Below are 16,808 nucleotides of genomic sequence, written 5' to 3'. Positions count from 1 at the left end.
AATTTTGAAATTCCCTAATTTCCATAATTTCCGATCGTCATCATTTCTATTTTGTCAAATAAAACAAAAAAAACACACATCGTGTTGGAAAAATTTCTTTATTTGTTATTTTTATGTTAAAATTATATTCCTGTAAAGTACTGAGTTTAGATTACTAAATAAATACATTTATTTTGTTTGATTTAAAACGCTTAAATATTTGAGAAAATTTTAAAAAGACTTAAAAATATATTTAGTAAATGGGGAGAAACTTATGTCTAGTCTACGTAAAAGTACATTGGTTATTACTTCTAGTCTAATTCAGTGGAAAAACTTGATCAAAAAACATGCAAATTTGCCTCGGCACTAAACAAATAAGAGACAGACCCGAACCAAATCCAGCAAGCCAAAGCAAATTGTGTTAATGGAACCCAAAAAACAAAAGAAATACGAGTGTATACGAGGCGAAAAAAAGAAAGAAATAAAAATAGGATGCAATTAAAACAATTAAGTGACGCGTTCTTTTGGGCCGCACTATTTGCAAAGTACAAATGTAAAAAATGTAAAAATGGAGAGAAAAAGTGGGAAAAAAAGGAAACCAAAAAATTGTAACATTAAAAAAGAGCCAAAACATTTCAATTGCGAGAGAAAGAGAGCATAGAAGGGGGAGGGAGGAGGTAGGAGGGAGTGAGCGAGGCAAATACGAATATAAAATGTAAATCATAAAAAATGAAAATAAAAATCCGCAATTTGTATGCTGTCGCATATTCTGTAACGCTTAAGCATTGTCCAGATGGGGATGCAGAATGGGATTGGATGTGGGGGATGGTGAAGACAGAGAAGAGAAGAGGAGTGGGGGCTGTTGAATTGGATATAGTTGTCATAAATGCTGTGAACGACTCAATGCTTTGATAAAGGACATGTTGGCGAGGACTACGGGTATTATTGATGCCTTGTCTTGTTCTGTACTGTCCTGTTCGTTCCTGTCTTGTCTTGTCCTGTCTTGTTTTGTCCCATCTTGTCTTGCTGTCAAGAAAGGAGCGGCCATTGTTTGAGGCATATGTGTTGGCCAAAGGTAAGACAGTTGCGTATTTTACATACGACATCTTCGTATGCAATCGCCTTGAGCGGATCCGTTTGTCCAGTCCAATGGCAGATGGAAATGAAATGAAAGAGCTGCGGAGTAGAGGATGGGTGGAGGGGAAACCACATAGACCGCTGGACATGTTGCATACCCTTTTGGCTAAAACTTTCGTTGTCGTTTCGTTCATTTCTTTTCACACTTTTTGCATCGCCATGGGCAATACATCTTGGACCACAAAACACAAAATCGTCTTAAGTATTTTGTGTGGTTTAAATAAAATAAAAATAATAAAAACCATCTCTTTCTCTATGCTCCAAGCGTGTGTCTATTTCAATGTATATATGTGTGTGTGTGTGTGTAAAGGGATAAGCGTGCTACATCCGCTTAACGTTGTGTATTTTCTTCGCTTATTCTTGCCTTGGTATTCAATTTGGGTTTCTTCGTTTCGTTTTGCGTAAATGATTTTATTTCGTTCTTTTGCGGCCTTCTGTAAAATTTTGATATACTATTATTCTATGCCAAGATCCAATGTCCATCATTGTTTTTTTATAGACACAACATTACACAACAATCGCTACATCGAATGCTCCACTCCTTCCACTCTTCCACTCATAACCCATTCTTCCACTCATCTTATCTTTATCATCGTCAACACAGCAACATGACATGGCCAAAAGGTGGCTGCATTGCTCTCACTGACGAAATGCCTATGTGAACTGTGCCACTTGTTGTCCACAGCGCTATCAACGTGTATGTGTGTGTGTGTGTGGCCAAAAGGATTGATGTGCCACACACATGCACACACATCGTAATTTAGAGTATGTGCATTGAAATTACCCATACGCCTAGTGAGCCATAGCGATACAATGGTTTGAACGAATTCTAAGGGTAGCTGGCATTCCAACAGTTGTAAGCAGGGACTTTGTCCAGCTAAACCGCAGCTATAGTCAATTAACTCAACGTTCAACTTATGAAACCAGCGAAATAAGCAGCTGCAAAGTAATCAAGTTTAGGTTTTAAATTTGTTGTGAGTATTTCAAGAATTTTAATTTCTTTACGTTCGTTACGAAAGAACTAACTTTCTAATAGATATTTCATTTATATAATATATATATATTCGTTACCCTGTAAAATAATACTCCCATAGCATTGCGGTTATCTAACAGCTAGAGCTGAAGATAGGCGTCAGGTGGAATGGGAGAGAGGAGCACATACATAATCAACATTGCTGTGCTGCATAGAATCACATTTTGGGCGGCATGGAAACAAGCCAATCCGCACGCCACACCAGAAACAGAACCAGAAGCAGAAACAGAGTAGACCTCGACATCCCAGCACAGACACACGGAGAGATACAGAAGCCGAGCAGTAGCAAGTCAGGCCACGAGCATAACGTGCAACTTTCCAGCTTTCGCCGCAATCAATTTTACGGGTGCACAGCAGCAGTGCCAACAACAACAAGAACAACAACAACAAGAGCAGAAGCAGAATTAGAGCAACCCCGAACATGCTTACAAACCAACCCAAAGTAACCCAAGCCAACTCAACTACATCCACACCTACACACCAACTCTGACATGCACACATATTCATAGATGTAAGTAAGCGTGTGTGAGTGTGTGCTTGTGAAGAGCGCAAACAGCGTTAGACACGCAACCGAACAGCGGCCAGCACGTGGTCCAGCTCACATGAAGGTATTAACGCGTAACAGCATCGCTGCATGATTAACCTCCTTCGTTCGGGATGTGGATGCAACATGCCCCCAATCCGTCTCTCCTTACCTCGCCTCACCTCGCCTCACCTCGCCTCGTTGGCTAGTGGTAAGCCATGACTCTGGCCTAACTTTTGCCATGTAGTAGGGACAAAGCTTAGTCGACGTCAGCTGTAACATTGCTAATCGGCTGAAGCCTGCAACAACATCCCTAAAACAGAATCGCAATTAGAGAACAAGCCGAATAAGTTTCACCAAACCGAATATTTTTAATATTGTTTTTTGGATTCTATAATAATTTCACTTTAGAAATGCTCTTTTTCTAATGAATTATTCATCTCGAATTATATTCTGAAACTTTATATATGCCACATTCGAGTTTTAAACAAAATATGATGCAGTTATGCGCAATGTACAATTAAAATAAATATAATTTTGGTTTCAAAACGATCGTACAATATTCTAGATGAGTTTGGGTTGTTGTGCTTCTTTCTAACTGAAATATCTTGTTGTAAAAAGCAGATGTATGTATGTACGTTCATATAAAAATTGGTCTTAGAAATACTATATATGTCTTATAAATTGTGCAATAATCTGAAATGTGCAATTGTAAACTTGACTTTGCCAGTAGTAAAAAAACTAATTTCATTACAGTCAACAAAATGTTCTGATTTATTTAGTATAAGCCTTTTGAGACTCGTGCCGTAATAATTTAGCCGTAATAGCCATATCTATATGCTGGCATAGCTACCGGATAAGCTGGCATTGCTGCTGGATAAGCTGGTATTGCTGCTGGATAAGCTGGCACTGCTGCTGGATAAGTGGCGACTTGAGGGACTCTAGGACTTGGCACATGGGAAATACCAAGCAAGGCTCCCAAGGGACTTACTTGCGTAGTTAGACAATTTCCAAATGGATCATATCTCAAACACGCACCACAGTCACACAGCGGATAAAAGGAAATAAGCAATACTATGAAATACACAAGATCTTTATCCTGAGCACTTAAAACTATTTATTATATCTTACCACCGATCAAAAACAAAAGTGCCTGTTGGTGTCCCATATTAACTCTCTTTACTAGTCTAATATCAACTGTTTTAAAAATCTCCATATTTTCACTTATAAACTAATCAGAACCATTTAAATTTTAATTAGTTAAACCATTCGTAACTAACTTCATTAAGTAACAAATAATTCAATTCATAAGAAAATGCATATAGAAAATAATTCAAATCGGGCATTTACCAAACATTTTACGCCAATATCTGTGCAATTCAAAACACCAGCTCAGTTGAGCATAACAGTAAAATAGGGAGTGCTGTAAAATATTTTTTGCTTATAATTTTACGTAAAGAAATGTTTTTCTGAATTTCTTCAGATTTCGACAGGGCCCCGTAAAAACTTTAAAGTTTTTTGGAGTATTTTCTTCTCAAACAAAAGGTTAATATTCGTAGTACATTACATTTTTCATTTGCTCCGTATAGCATACGAAATAAAGAATTTTTTAAATTACGCGCCTACTTACACGCGTTTTCGAATTCTACTAAAATACCATTAAAGTGTAACCAGCTTACAATTATCGGCGTTTCTGTATTTTGGTATTTGGTACTTATAAAAAATCGATATTCCAAAAATGTTCAAAAATATCGATAGCGATGCATGGATATATCCATTGATGTTTCTCCACCACTGTCGTGAATACGCGTTTAGCACTACTATTTATTATTTATATTAATGTGCGGTGGCTTCGACGTGTCAGTTTGTTGTAAATAATTCGCGGAGTAAGTCACAAATTCCAAGAGTGTCAAAACGCGCAGCGAATCAATACGAGACGTAATCAACGCAATAAACTAACTTATCCATACAGCAACAGCAAGCAATTAATAATTAGAACCAACTACAAGAACAACTAACTGCATCAGCATGGCGGAAAAAGTAAATGTTTGCATCGTTGGCTCAGGCAACTGGTAAGTGCAACAACAACAATAACAACAGCGAGAGCAAACAATGCCCGCCAATTATATAATAATTGCATATTGCACCTTGGCATTTCTAAACGAAAACCTCGTAACAGGGGTTCGGCCATCGCAAAAATTGTGGGCGCCAATGCTTCAGCGCTGCCCGAGTTCGAGGAGCGCGTTACAATGTTTGTCTACGAGGAGTTGATTGATGGCAAGAAGTTAACCGAAATCATCAATGAAACGCACGAGAATGTCAAATACTTGAAGGGACACAAACTGCCACCAAATGTGGTAAGTAAAATACAAACAATTAAATCGTAATCAATACCCATAATCTAACACGTCACAAACAAAAAACACAAAAGGTGTGAGAAAAAGCTGTTGAACTTATGTAATAAGCAAAGCGTATTAGCTCAATTATTAACAACTTTTTTTGTCGCCGCGTTGTTGCGCCTTACATAAAACACGCCGCTACCTTGATCTTGACCGATGATGTGCTGCCAGAATACACTGAAATTATCTAATCAAGCGAACGGGTGAAATGCACACAGCTATTTTTACACAATTTACAAGCTCTCGCCCCGCTCTCTTTCTGGCTCTCAGTGCAATTTTCTTTTTCAGGGCCAACACTAACAAAAGTGTTCACCTTGCTCTGTCTCTCTTTACCTTGCACACATGCAAAGCCTGCCAGCCTGGCACTGCCAACTCTGCTGGCTGCCCTCAGCTTCTCTTTCCCACTCTCTCTATATCTGCTCTGCCACTGCTGCCTTTGACGTAGGTCAAGGCCGGCTTGATGTGTAAAACTCACTCACATTCTGTTAATCGTGCCGTCTCTTTTTCTCTCGCACCCACACACTGCAGAATGCGAATATTAAATCATATTGCTTGTCAATATGAAGAGAGTAAGTACTATGACTAACAATATGATAGATCAGAGCATCAGCTCATAGCTGATAAGCGTAAAATACACAGCCGACACTTGACAATTGCCTGATTATAGATAACTTCGTCTCTATTGTGTATGCGGGTCATGTTAAACAAGCTATTTTAGTGTTGTTGCGATAGATAAGGCTTGTATTGTGCTGCAATTGTTAATTATTTAGAATTTTCTTTGTGGAAAAACACTGGAATTAATAGTGTCGAGAGACTCAGAATAGAAACAGCTGGCGGCAGACCGATATGATAATCAAAACTGTTTCTATGCCTGTTGCTTTTGTTTTTGTTTTGTTTTTTGCTTTTCTATATCATTAGAAGTGACCACAGATAAATTACAAACATACATGTCTACATATACATATATGTTTGTATGAGAAAATATACACTAATACCTACATATATGATTTTTGGCAAATGTTCAATAGTGAAAAGAAATGGGGAAAACAAAATTTTCTTTAATTGCTTATAAACAAATAAAAACAAAAGGCCAATGTCAAAAATGCAACAAGAGCTAAACAATTTTAATTGCATTAAGCAGCAAAACAGATTATCACATAATAACCGGTTTTCTATAATAGGAATAGTTTCTGATTCATTTAATTGTTGTTTTGAAGTATCGACAACTTCCCTTTCATTATGAACGATTTAATTATATAGAATCATTTACTGGAAAATACATTGGGACATTAACATTAAATTGAATACGACTAAGAAAATGCAATGTTGCACTTTTTTAAGCCTTTCTGCTGACGAATATTAATTGTTTCGCTTTTAATTTTAGCTGTGCCAACAATTTTAATCACTTTGCGAGATATATATTTTGTTTGTCGCCTCGGTGTTATCTGAAGCGAGCAATCCATATAAATTAGGAGCTAAGCAACTTATATGAACTTTATACTTTAGGTAAACAGTTATGCAACGCTTATCAAATTAGCTTACGGCAACGCCAACGCCAAAAAACAAGTTTTTTAGCAAACGCTGAACCATTTTCAACAAAACAAAAATTAAATGTGTAAAAACTGGTTATGAATTTTGATACATCAAACAATAGTATCTCATAGATTACGCAGTCATCTAACTTACCATGTCTAGACGGAGCCAAGCCTCCAAAATGGAAAACGTTTACACGTGTGCGTCCAATGATTTCCGTGATGTTTTCCTTCATTCAACCTTGAGCTGTGCTTTTTTATTTAGTTGTATACTCGCTTATCAGAACAACTGTTCCCCGCTTATCAGAACATTATAATTGTATTTTTGTTGCTGTTGTTGTTTGCGGATTTTGATGAATTGGTTCTCCTTGTCTTTGTCTGTTTCTAGGTTGCTGTACCTGATCTCGTTGAGGCTGCCAAGAATGCCGATATACTGATTTTCGTGGTGCCGCATCAGTTTATACCGAATTTCTGCAAACAATTGCTGGGCAAAATCAAGCCAAATGCCATTGCCATATCGCTGATCAAGGGCTTCGACAAAGCCGAAGGCGGCGGCATTGATCTAATTTCGCACATTATCACCCGCCACTTGAAGGTGAGTCAATGGACGTTCTTTCGTAGTATATTTAGAACACACACTGTGTCACTTTGAAAACCCCTTTGCTAATCTCACACGCTCCTCCCACGCTCAGATACCATGCGCTGTCCTCATGGGAGCTAATCTGGCCAACGAGGTGGCCGAGGGCAACTTCTGCGAGACGACAATCGGCTGCACGGACAAAAAATACGGCAAGGTGCTGCGTGATCTCTTCCAGGCCAATCACTTCCGTGTTGTGGTTGTTGAGGATTCCGATGCCGTTGAGGTTTGCGGTGCCCTCAAGAACATTGTTGCCTGCGGTGCGGGCTTCGTTGATGGTCTGAAGCTGGGCGACAACACCAAGGCAGCTGTTATTCGTCTTGGCCTTATGGAAATGATTCGTTTCGTCGAAGTCTTCTACCCTGGCAGCAAATTGTCTACCTTCTTCGAGAGCTGCGGTGTTGCGGATCTTATCACAACGTGCTACGGTAAGAAAAATAATTTGAATTCATGTTTTTGATCAAGTAATATGAATTAATAATTTATAGGTGGCCGCAATCGTCGTGTCTCTGAGGCTTTTGTCACCTCTGGCAAAACAATTGAAGAGCTGGAGAAGGAAATGCTCAATGGACAAAAATTACAGGGTCCTCCCACTGCCGAGGAAGTTAACTACATGTTGAAGAACAAGGGTCTGGAGGACAAGTACGATATTTCAAATAGTCCATACATTTTGAATTCAACGCTAACGATTTTGTTTTTTAATTTCTATTTCAGATTCCCTCTGTTCACCGCCATTCACAAAATTTGCACAAATCAGCTTAAGCCTAAAGATTTAATCGATTGCATACGCAATCATCCAGAGCATATGTAAGTGTTGAGTTCCTTTAGTTTTGCTTTCGTTTTGCACAAACTGCACATGAATTCCTCAACAAATCCCTTTGAATATTCCTATCTACTATATACACCCGCAATCTTTGAGTTAACCTATAATGTACTTACTGATTTTCCTCCTAATAACAACAGATTTTTAGTTTTTATTGTAACCGTATCTATCCTAAATAGTTTAATACTTTTTGCACATTCTTTTTAGTTCTTGGCATGTGTTCTGTTTCTAATAATATTAAGTTTAAATTTTAGTATAACCAAAAAGCTGAATAATAAAAACTCCAAAAGTAATTTCTAAATTCTATAAATTTGAAATTTTTCATAAATATTTTTCGAATAGTTTTCTTTTTCATTCCAAACAAAATCCTACTCATTATCAGCTCATTCATCCCTGATCCATGAAAAATAACTATCTCATTTCATTCGCATTGCTAATATGATATCAACTTTTATGTTTCATCAACAACAATTTGTTTTCTTCTCTTCTTTTTATATGATTTCTCATAGGGATGATACGATCATCATGCCGTCGCCAAAACTCTAAACTGTGTTACAACCAAATATATAAAAAACAAAAGAAAAAATATACAATCGATTGTAAATACTATTCGTTTATAGTTCAACTCCAGTCATATTCTATCACAAACTCATGCATTTTTGCAACCGGTATACTACTACGTTCTCGTACAATCAGAAAATCGCTATCCCTCGCCACGTTCAACACGCATTTCAACAATAATATTATCCAATTTTGTATGATTTATATATTTTGTTTTCAGTGTATTATGTGTTCATAAGAGAAAATGTCAGTGTCATACTATTTGTTAAAACCAAAATGAATTTTGTTAATCATAAATAAAGCATTTTAATATTTTTTGTACATATCGAAAAAATAAACCAAATTAGGAAAAATATTTATATTTATTTAAATTACATATATTTACCAAAATTGGCAGCTATGAATTGGCAGACAGCAGTACGTATCAAAATTTGATGAATCTGAATCTTCAATTGAATTTTGCGTTTTTAAATTCATGTTTGTATTGGAATGCAATTTATAATTTTAATTGCTTTAAAAATAGTACGACGCGCTTCTACAAATAACGAGTTTTATTTTCTTTTCGCAGGCAAACTTTGTAAAATTGTCATGCAATTTTTTAAACGTTTTTATGCACCAAACAGGAGTAATTAGGTATTTTTCAGCACACAAACAAATTCTACAAATGAGTCAGTAATACTACCCCAACCAACGACAAGAATGTGTACAGGTTGTTAATTTAATTTTAAAATCCAACGCATATCCAGCGAACCACAGAAACCGAAACGAACAAAAACCAATCTTGAAGTCTGCTTTTTATTTTAAACTTAGTTAATAAAAGTTTAGCAAGAAATGTGCGCATGTACCTAAAGAATTTTGTAAATATCAAATATGCTATTTACAATTTCGAAACATAAACACAAAAGTGAACAGAAGCGATTAAAATGGAACAGCAATGGTATATTTTTAAATTAAATAAATCTAGGCATACGGAATTTTATTTGCATTACTAAATCTTAGTGCAATTTGAATTTTATGGCGTAGTCATGATAAATTATATGTAAAATTAAAAATGTGTTAAATAAATAAAAGTCAAAAAGCTATACGAGTCTACTTTTCTTGTTTTAATTTAGAAAAGCACAGTTTGCAATAACTCTGGGATTTTTTTTTTTAATTTTAAATCGTAATCAAATCTCGCACGTTAAAGTCATAAAGGTAGTTTGTACTCAAACCAGCTTAGGAAATTTGACCGTGATCATTAAGATTGTCAAAATTCCTATTCTGAAAATTATGTTCTGAGAACTTCATGTAGTAAAATAACTGATTTTAAGCCATCGGGTGGTAAGTATATTATAAGTTTATTTATTATTAAAGAGCTTTTAAAGCTGTCCTGGTGTGACCATCACGAAAATATTCGTTTTCGAACCTATATTTACATACATATGTTTTCACTTCTTGTTACACTTCATAGAGAATCCGATAACTTTGGTTACTGATTTAACGGTGATTTCAATCAGCTGTGCTGGAAGCGCTTTACAACACTGGCGAATGCAACCCTGTGCCTACGCTGCCTGCTGACTGTCAATTTTTAGCAATAACAAAAGTATATTTAGGGAGACAGTGGAATATTTTTGCGCCCATTGCACACAAACACAATCACCAACATAAACGAATAATAATGTTGTTAAAGTGCCAAATATACGTTTGAAATCTATACAATAATTATTAGTTGACTATGTAGTGCTGCTGAGTGTTAAACGCGTTCTGGACAATGGCGTCATAATAATTCCCTTTGTTATTCGCTCATAGGGGACAGCAGCCAAATCATAAACATCAAAATAGAATTAGGTGAACTACGTAAAATGTTTGCTTCTTGCTTGCTTGCAATTAACACTTGACAGCGTGTAAAAGTATGGGTGTGCCTAATATAATATTGTTTTTTCAGTTGACAACCTCAATAAAGAAAGCTAAAACGCAGAAAGCAGAAGAAAACTGAATCAGACCCTGTACAAATATTTAATAATTAACAAACAGCTGGAGGAATTGTGTTATTGCATGGCCTTCAACCTGCAGCTGGAATGGATCCTCAAAAGATAACCGAATTGGCCAATTTGCTGCGCAAAAATGGTGACAAAATCCTTAGCTCGGAATTTACCTTGACCTTATCAGGTGAGTAAAAACCAAAAACACGCTGAGTACTATTAGCGTATAAAACATACATTTGCAACATTTTGTTGATATTTTTTGTGCAGAATTATGACGATAATAATCAAATTCATGTACAAGAAAAATTTTAAAAGCCTAACAATGCGTAGGTACGTTATTTTTGCAAATGGTATAGAGTATAGAGAAGCATGCACTCGGGCGATGACCAAACGCTAGCCAACGCCTGTCCCATTGCTTTGTTCCTAAGCACATAGTTTGCTTTGCTTATCAGTTTAACCCGTTTTTAATCATACAAACGCACACATTGCAGGTCCATTGCTACGCGGTTTGAATGATTCCTTTGCGTTAATCGCTGACAGCGACATTGGATTCGGAGCTGGATTGGGGACATCGCAGCAGAACTCGCAGGCATTCCAAGTGGTTAAGCCATTCAATGGCAAATCGAGTGTGTTTTCCGACCTCCAGCTGCTGCATGATTTTGTGCAGAAAACAACGTTGCTCAAGCTTAACTATTTCCCCAGCGAACATTACTTCGAGGGTGCCATCGACATATGCAAATTCCGTGCACTGCGTCGCCTGGAGGTGCACAAGATTAACATCTGTCAGGTGGTTGGCATCCAAGCGTTGCGTTCGCAGCTGCAACACTTGATCTGCATCAAGAGTCTGAACAGTGTGGAGGACATTATAACGCACTGTGGTGGTGACAACTCGAATGGCTTCGTTTGGAACGAACTGCAAACGGCAGATTTTAGCTATAACAATCTGCGTGGCATTGATACTGCTCTGGAGTTTGCCCAACATCTGCAGCATCTAAATCTGCGGCACAATAAACTAATCAGTGTGTCTGCCATTAAGTGGCTGCCACATCTAAAAACACTTGATCTAAGCTACAATTGCTTGACGCAATTTCCGCTGTTTCATGCCGAGGCTTGCAAGCGACTACAGTCACTCAACATCAGCAACAACTACGTGGAGGAGCTGCTCGACTTGACCAAACTAGATGCTCTGACGAATATGGATCTATCGGACAACTGTCTCCTAGAGCATTCGCAGCTGTTGCCGCTGAGTGTTCTGATGACACTGACCACTCTAAATTTGCAGGGTAATCCACTGGCATGTCATCCAAAACATCGCTTGGCGACAGCACAATATCTGCACAAGAATACATCCACTGTTAAGTTTGTGCTGGACTTTGAGCCCATGTCAAAGCCAGAGAAGGCAATGACGGGCAGCCAACAGCTGCGAAATGTGGGCACCATGGGTCATAGAATCGCCAGCAGTTACTTGTCTATAAATAGCTCACGGGGATCTGTTAATACGCCCGCATCTAGCATTGGCTCGCAGCGTTCGATATCGATGCGAGGCAGAGATTCATCATCTGAAGCAGAGCAACAAGCGCCACAAGAGACGCAAATAGTTAAACGACGCACCAAGAAGCTGCGCAGCGTGGAGATAGCAGAGCATGGCGAAGAGTTTGCAAAGGAAGCGACTGCTATAACAGATCCTATCAACGTAAGCGCTGTTCCGGAACAAGAGGCCCCTGATGGTAGCCATTTGGAGACAAAGAAAAAGATCGAGACATTGCGCATGAAATATGGTAACGAGTGGTTGCAGTCGGGCAATGCAGAACTAATGCTGGGCATAAGCGCAACACAGCCCAGCGAACAGAGACGTCACGATGCACGCCAAGAGCTCAACGAGTTTCTGGGCGAGTTTTCTGCAGACTATCAGCCTGAACCTCAGTCTCAACTCCAATCTGACGAACTCAATATTAGCTCCACGCCCACGAATGGGGCACATTGGACCTCGCCTCTGAATGACACATTGACGCCCATTAAACTAGATGTCGACAACACCGACAAGGACGAGACTCAGGCAACAGTTTACGAATCATGTGATAATACCACGGAAACGGAATATCAGAGCATGAACAATACACTGCAGGAAGAAAAAGATGAACAACGGGAACCAGAGATTGACAAGCATCGAGAAGTGTTGAATCTTTATGGATCGTCAAGTGCAGAGCAAGAAGAGGAGCCAGGTGATAATATCTACTTCAAAATTATTTCATTTTTTGCTAAGTGTGTGTAATCTCTTCTAGTCTCTGACGAAGAACCGGATGAGAAGCTTTACATTGTTTGCCATGCGCACAAGACTAGTGAACCTCTGTTCCTAACCATATCATCGAATTACATACGGGAAAAAGACGCACTGAACGAACGGTAGCTATTGGTATCATAAATATGATGTTAAATATTATAATTCTATGCCTTTGTAGAACAAAAACTAAGTGGAGTCTCAGGGTGCTGGAGTCTTGTGAGCGCATTAAATCGAATACGCTGCGCGTCAACTTTGACACCATGCAAAAACACAAACAGGAGCGCGTCTATTATGCGGACAATGCACTCTGTCAAGTACGTTATATTTTTAGTAATTAATAGAGTCACTAATTCAATGGATTTTGCTTTTAGGAAATCGAAAAGAAGCTGCGCGATATTCTTTCGCAGCGTGATCTCACCGAAATGAACTTTACCATTTATAAATGCATCAATTGTGGCCTTAAGTTTACCAGAGAACGTAATAAGAAGAGCTACAAGACATCAGGTAAGCTAAAGTAATTAAAATTCTAGAATATGTGATTAATATCTTACTTTTTATAGAGCTACGTTGTCCCAATTGCTCTAAAGACTTTGTGGCAGAGGTGCACGACGAGTCTGGTTCGCTGGAGAAAACCAAAGGAGCTGCAATGGAACCGAAGTTGTCACCAGCGCTGATTGTAGATGAATCACCAGTTGGTACACCGCTGATGCTGCAGTCCAAGGAGGATAATCAAAGTATTGGCAAGTCCCTGGCCAATCATTCCATTTGTGTAGAACAAAATTCTGCCAAATTTTTGTAGTTTTTGATTTTTATTATCAATGCATTTCGGTTATTGCGAGCGGCATTTTGTGTTTTGTAGTTTTGTTATTGGAATATGTTGAATTCTTTGTTTTTATTTTTGTTATATTTATCATTTTTAATTTATTTCTTTTTATTTTTCTTTTTGCATGCGATATTTCACATAAAATACACGACACACAAACAATTTGCAACACACATGTTAAACCACGAATGTCGATCGAGACTGAAATCTAACGTTTTGTATATTTTTATGTATTCTTTTTGTACTCTTTTCGCTCACCCAACAACAACAATTGTAAAAAAAAAATACTATTTAATTATATAGTGGGCAACAAGAGGCTCATCGCTAATAACACACCAAACAATCGTAGGAGTTTGATGCAAACCATAAAAAGTTAATATGCCAATTTATTGTAAACAATTTTTGCATTTCGCTACTTGTTGTAATGTGAAGCAGCATTTGGGCATGAACCACTAATTTATTTGCATATTTATCAAGCTAACAAAACAAAACAGATCTATTCAAAATTTAATCACGCACCCGCAAAAGAAAATGGTATTTCACTAAAGAGTTTAACAAGGGCAATGCTGCTTCCATTAGAGAAAAATTTATATTTACTTTTCATGGCTAGGTTAACTAATTATTGTCTAACCATATTCCACAGGATCGGCCAATTCACTTAACGAAAGCAGCTCCTGTTCGAAGATAACCAACTCACAGTGTTCGTTTGACTCCAATCGTTCAGTTGTGGGCAGTTCGAATACCGAACGTGATTTGGAGTTTCGTGCCAATGAGAGTGATGTCGACATCATATCCAATCCGAGCCAATCTAGTATTGAAGTGCTGGATCCCAATTTCGTGCAAAGCGCTAGTCGCAAAACCTCTGAGGAGCGGCGCATAGCACAAATACCCAATCTACAGACCATCGATGATGACCACAGCCAAGCACAAAGCTTCATTGAGCGTGAGTTTGGCCAACTGCTGGCGGCCAGATCCAAGTCAACAGCAAATGAGGAATCAATTGAAACGACAGCTGAAGATACAACGCCAAAATCCAAAACTTTGGCACAAGTGCAGCTGACGGAGAGCAGCTCATCTGGCTCGGTAACCGACAGCATTTGCACCACTTACGAGCAACAGAGCAAACAGCAACATCAGCTGCAGCCGCAGGATAAGGGTCAATTACTGGCAACAAATGATCCCATCGTTATACACAATTTGCTGCATGCCGAACCCAATGTTAGCACCCATCAGCATCACCACAACAATAACAACATTGAGGTGGCGGGTGTTAGCGAAAATGGACATCTGAAGAAGGGCGAAGAGGCTGGCCTCTCTTCTGTGTTTGGAGGTGAGTTAAATACCTTTTTCGACCATAAATGCTTTTTAATATAATTTTATCTATCTTCAGCTCTTTTTCAATCGACCAACGTCCTAATGTCCAGCTCAAAGAAGCTCATCGACTCAGAGTCGACTGCCAGCGGAGTGCAGCCCTACAAGTTTAACTACAGCGACTTTAACGACATCGATCACCGGCTAAAGCTGTATTTCTATCAGACAAAGTTCAAGGATGCTGGCGAGCACTTCAAGTGGCTGGCCAAGGGTCGTATTTTCAATGAACAAACGCAGACGGTGCGCGATGGTTTATTGATAATATCCACCAGCAAGTGCTATCTGATGGAGGCATATGCACCGCCCCTTGATGATGTATCCAAGTGGTTGCGTCAGGTAACAAGCGCTACCATTAATCGCTTAACGCGTGTGCAGTGTCTTCCCTGGAAATTGGGATTGTCTTTTACTCTGCGCAATTGGGGAAACTTTGCACTCCTGTTGCAGGATATGCTGCGCACCGACAGCTTATTATTGTACCTGTCGGGTAAGTAAACTTTGCAGCCTATTTAGTTTATCAAATTATATATATATAATATTATGTGTAGATAATCCGCTTCCGTCTAACTGCGAATTGATACAAGACCCGTCTGATGCCGTGCTTCAACGACTAAATGCGCTGATTACGGAGCCGCTTAAGATGTGCACTGTATTGAGTGGCTGCCGATGGACTTGTGGGCAGGATAAACGCAACTTTGAAGTCTGCACATTGCTAACTTCAGACACACAATTGCAAGTCGTCGGCAATGGCCGATTTAATTGGCTGACAACCAACGTGGAGCAGAAGCCACAGCTGGAACTTTCGTTGACACAACAGATGAGCAATCTAGTGGAAGCGGAACGAGTTACGGACTGCGAGTACAAAATCAACTTTCTGGACGAGACGGAAAATCAATGTGAACTGTGGCACCTTCAGTTCGAGACACAGGCTAATGCCGAATGCTGTCTGGACGTCATTGGTAAATCGTGGGAACAACTGTTTGGTGTGCCATTCAGTTATTCCGGAATGTAGTATTTATCATTTTACAAGGGACCAAACACTATTTTACTTTGTTCATATCGAAGCAAAAACTATGTGCAAATTTGAAATTCAATTGTGACAATGTTTATCTAATGATCTACAATCTATAAATTGACTATATTATCATGCTTAGCTTTACAAACTGGACATATATATATTTAACTGGATTAGTTTTAGTATTTCAAAATGTGGACAATACAATTATAATGAAGCAAGCGAAAAATGGTGCTGACTACACTACACTAGCTATGAATTATTGAAGTCAATGTAAAATACAGCTTACAATTTAAATTATTATGTATTGGAAGAGTCATAATTAAGCGAAATATTGTAATTATGTATGATGCAATGTTTTGACTAGGGTTTGAATTTACCATGTTTTTTTTAACAATGAGAATAATATAAAAAACTTTTGTAAATATTTATAAATTATAATACATAACCACTTTCAATTTGTATATGTTTCCGTATTGTTAGATAGGAATCGTTGTAAGAGTTGCAATAATATAAAGATACAAAATATAACAGAATTTACAATATAATGTTACGAATAAAACTAGGATTTTTAAGAATAAAATTATACAAATTAAAAATTATTTTATAACTGTGGTAACAGTTCAGCAAGCTTGGATGTTTTAAGTATTAAACTGGGGATAATAGAGCAATGAAATGCCAGGCAAACAGAAGTTAGCAATTAAACAAATCACAATAATTTTCCTCCCATGTT

General features: G+C 38.1%; 2 protein-coding genes and 1 long non-coding RNA gene across 7 annotated transcripts; 2 read left to right on the top strand and 1 right to left on the bottom strand.

The window, feature by feature from the left end:
* Positions 1 to 3,496: 3,496 nt before the first annotated feature.
* Positions 3,497 to 3,899, bottom strand: LOC132798921 (uncharacterized). Its single transcript, XR_009633999.1, has 2 exons — positions 3,804 to 3,899; positions 3,497 to 3,746 (listed from the first exon to the last, which is right to left on the bottom strand). It is a non-coding gene; the product is annotated as an uncharacterized LOC132798921 (long non-coding RNA).
* A 605-nt stretch (positions 3,900 to 4,504) lies between these two features.
* Positions 4,505 to 9,716, top strand: LOC132791297 (glycerol-3-phosphate dehydrogenase [NAD(+)], cytoplasmic). 2 transcript variants are annotated; one of them, XM_060800172.1, is made up of 7 exons: positions 4,505 to 4,744; positions 4,852 to 5,029; positions 6,992 to 7,198; positions 7,296 to 7,668; positions 7,729 to 7,882; positions 7,955 to 8,047; positions 8,573 to 8,977. In XM_060800172.1, exons 1-7 carry the CDS (start codon positions 4,701 to 4,703, stop codon positions 8,607 to 8,609), a joined length of 1,086 nt encoding a protein of 361 aa, XP_060656155.1. In that variant the 5' UTR covers positions 4,505 to 4,700; the 3' UTR covers positions 8,610 to 8,977. The 2 variants fall into 2 exon arrangements, with proteins under 2 accessions (XP_060656155.1, XP_060656162.1); XM_060800179.1 differs by lacking the exon at positions 8,573 to 8,977 and adding an exon at positions 9,193 to 9,716 and having other exon boundaries at positions 4,507 to 4,744.
* Positions 9,717 to 10,205: 489 nt separating this feature from the next.
* Positions 10,206 to 16,656, top strand: LOC132787026 (serine/threonine-protein kinase 11-interacting protein). Of its 4 annotated transcripts, none has more exons than XM_060793883.1 (11): positions 10,206 to 10,451; positions 10,549 to 10,772; positions 11,080 to 12,810; positions 12,871 to 12,991; positions 13,048 to 13,183; positions 13,241 to 13,373; positions 13,430 to 13,603; positions 13,996 to 14,064; positions 14,336 to 15,022; positions 15,083 to 15,547; positions 15,609 to 16,656. In XM_060793883.1, exons 2-11 carry the CDS (start codon positions 10,682 to 10,684, stop codon positions 16,070 to 16,072), a joined length of 4,071 nt encoding a protein of 1,356 aa, XP_060649866.1. In that variant the 5' UTR covers positions 10,206 to 10,451; positions 10,549 to 10,681; the 3' UTR covers positions 16,073 to 16,656. The 4 variants fall into 4 exon arrangements, with proteins under 4 accessions (XP_060649866.1, XP_060649856.1, XP_060649881.1 ...); XM_060793873.1 differs by having other exon boundaries at positions 13,430 to 13,609; XM_060793898.1 differs by lacking the exon at positions 13,996 to 14,064.
* The last annotated feature ends 152 nt before the right edge of the window (positions 16,657 to 16,808 follow it).

This window comes from Drosophila nasuta, chromosome 2L (assembly GCF_023558535.2).
Source record: "Drosophila nasuta strain 15112-1781.00 chromosome 2L, ASM2355853v1, whole genome shotgun sequence".
Classification (NCBI taxonomy): domain Eukaryota; kingdom Metazoa; phylum Arthropoda; class Insecta; order Diptera; family Drosophilidae; genus Drosophila; species Drosophila nasuta.
The sequence above is the reverse complement of the archived record's forward strand: the minus strand, read 5'-3'. Positions and strand labels throughout refer to the sequence as shown.

Coding starts and splice junctions, on each gene's coding strand:
- LOC132791297 (XM_060800172.1), top strand. CDS start 4,701: ATGGCGGAAAAAGTAAATGTTTGCATCGTTGGCTCAGGCAACTG. Junction 7,669..7,728: donor TCTTATCACAACGTGCTACG/GTAAGAAAAATA, acceptor AATAATTTATAG/GTGGCCGCAATCGTCGTGTC. Junction 8,048..8,572: donor CGCAATCATCCAGAGCATAT/GTAAGTGTTGAG, acceptor GATTTCTCATAG/GGATGATACGATCATCATGC.
- LOC132787026 (XM_060793873.1), top strand. CDS start 10,682: ATGGATCCTCAAAAGATAACCGAATTGGCCAATTTGCTGCGCAAAAAT. Junction 14,065..14,335: donor TTTGATGCAAACCATAAAAA/GTTAATATGCCA, acceptor CATATTCCACAG/GATCGGCCAATTCACTTAAC. Junction 15,023..15,082: donor CCTCTCTTCTGTGTTTGGAG/GTGAGTTAAATA, acceptor ATCTATCTTCAG/CTCTTTTTCAATCGACCAAC.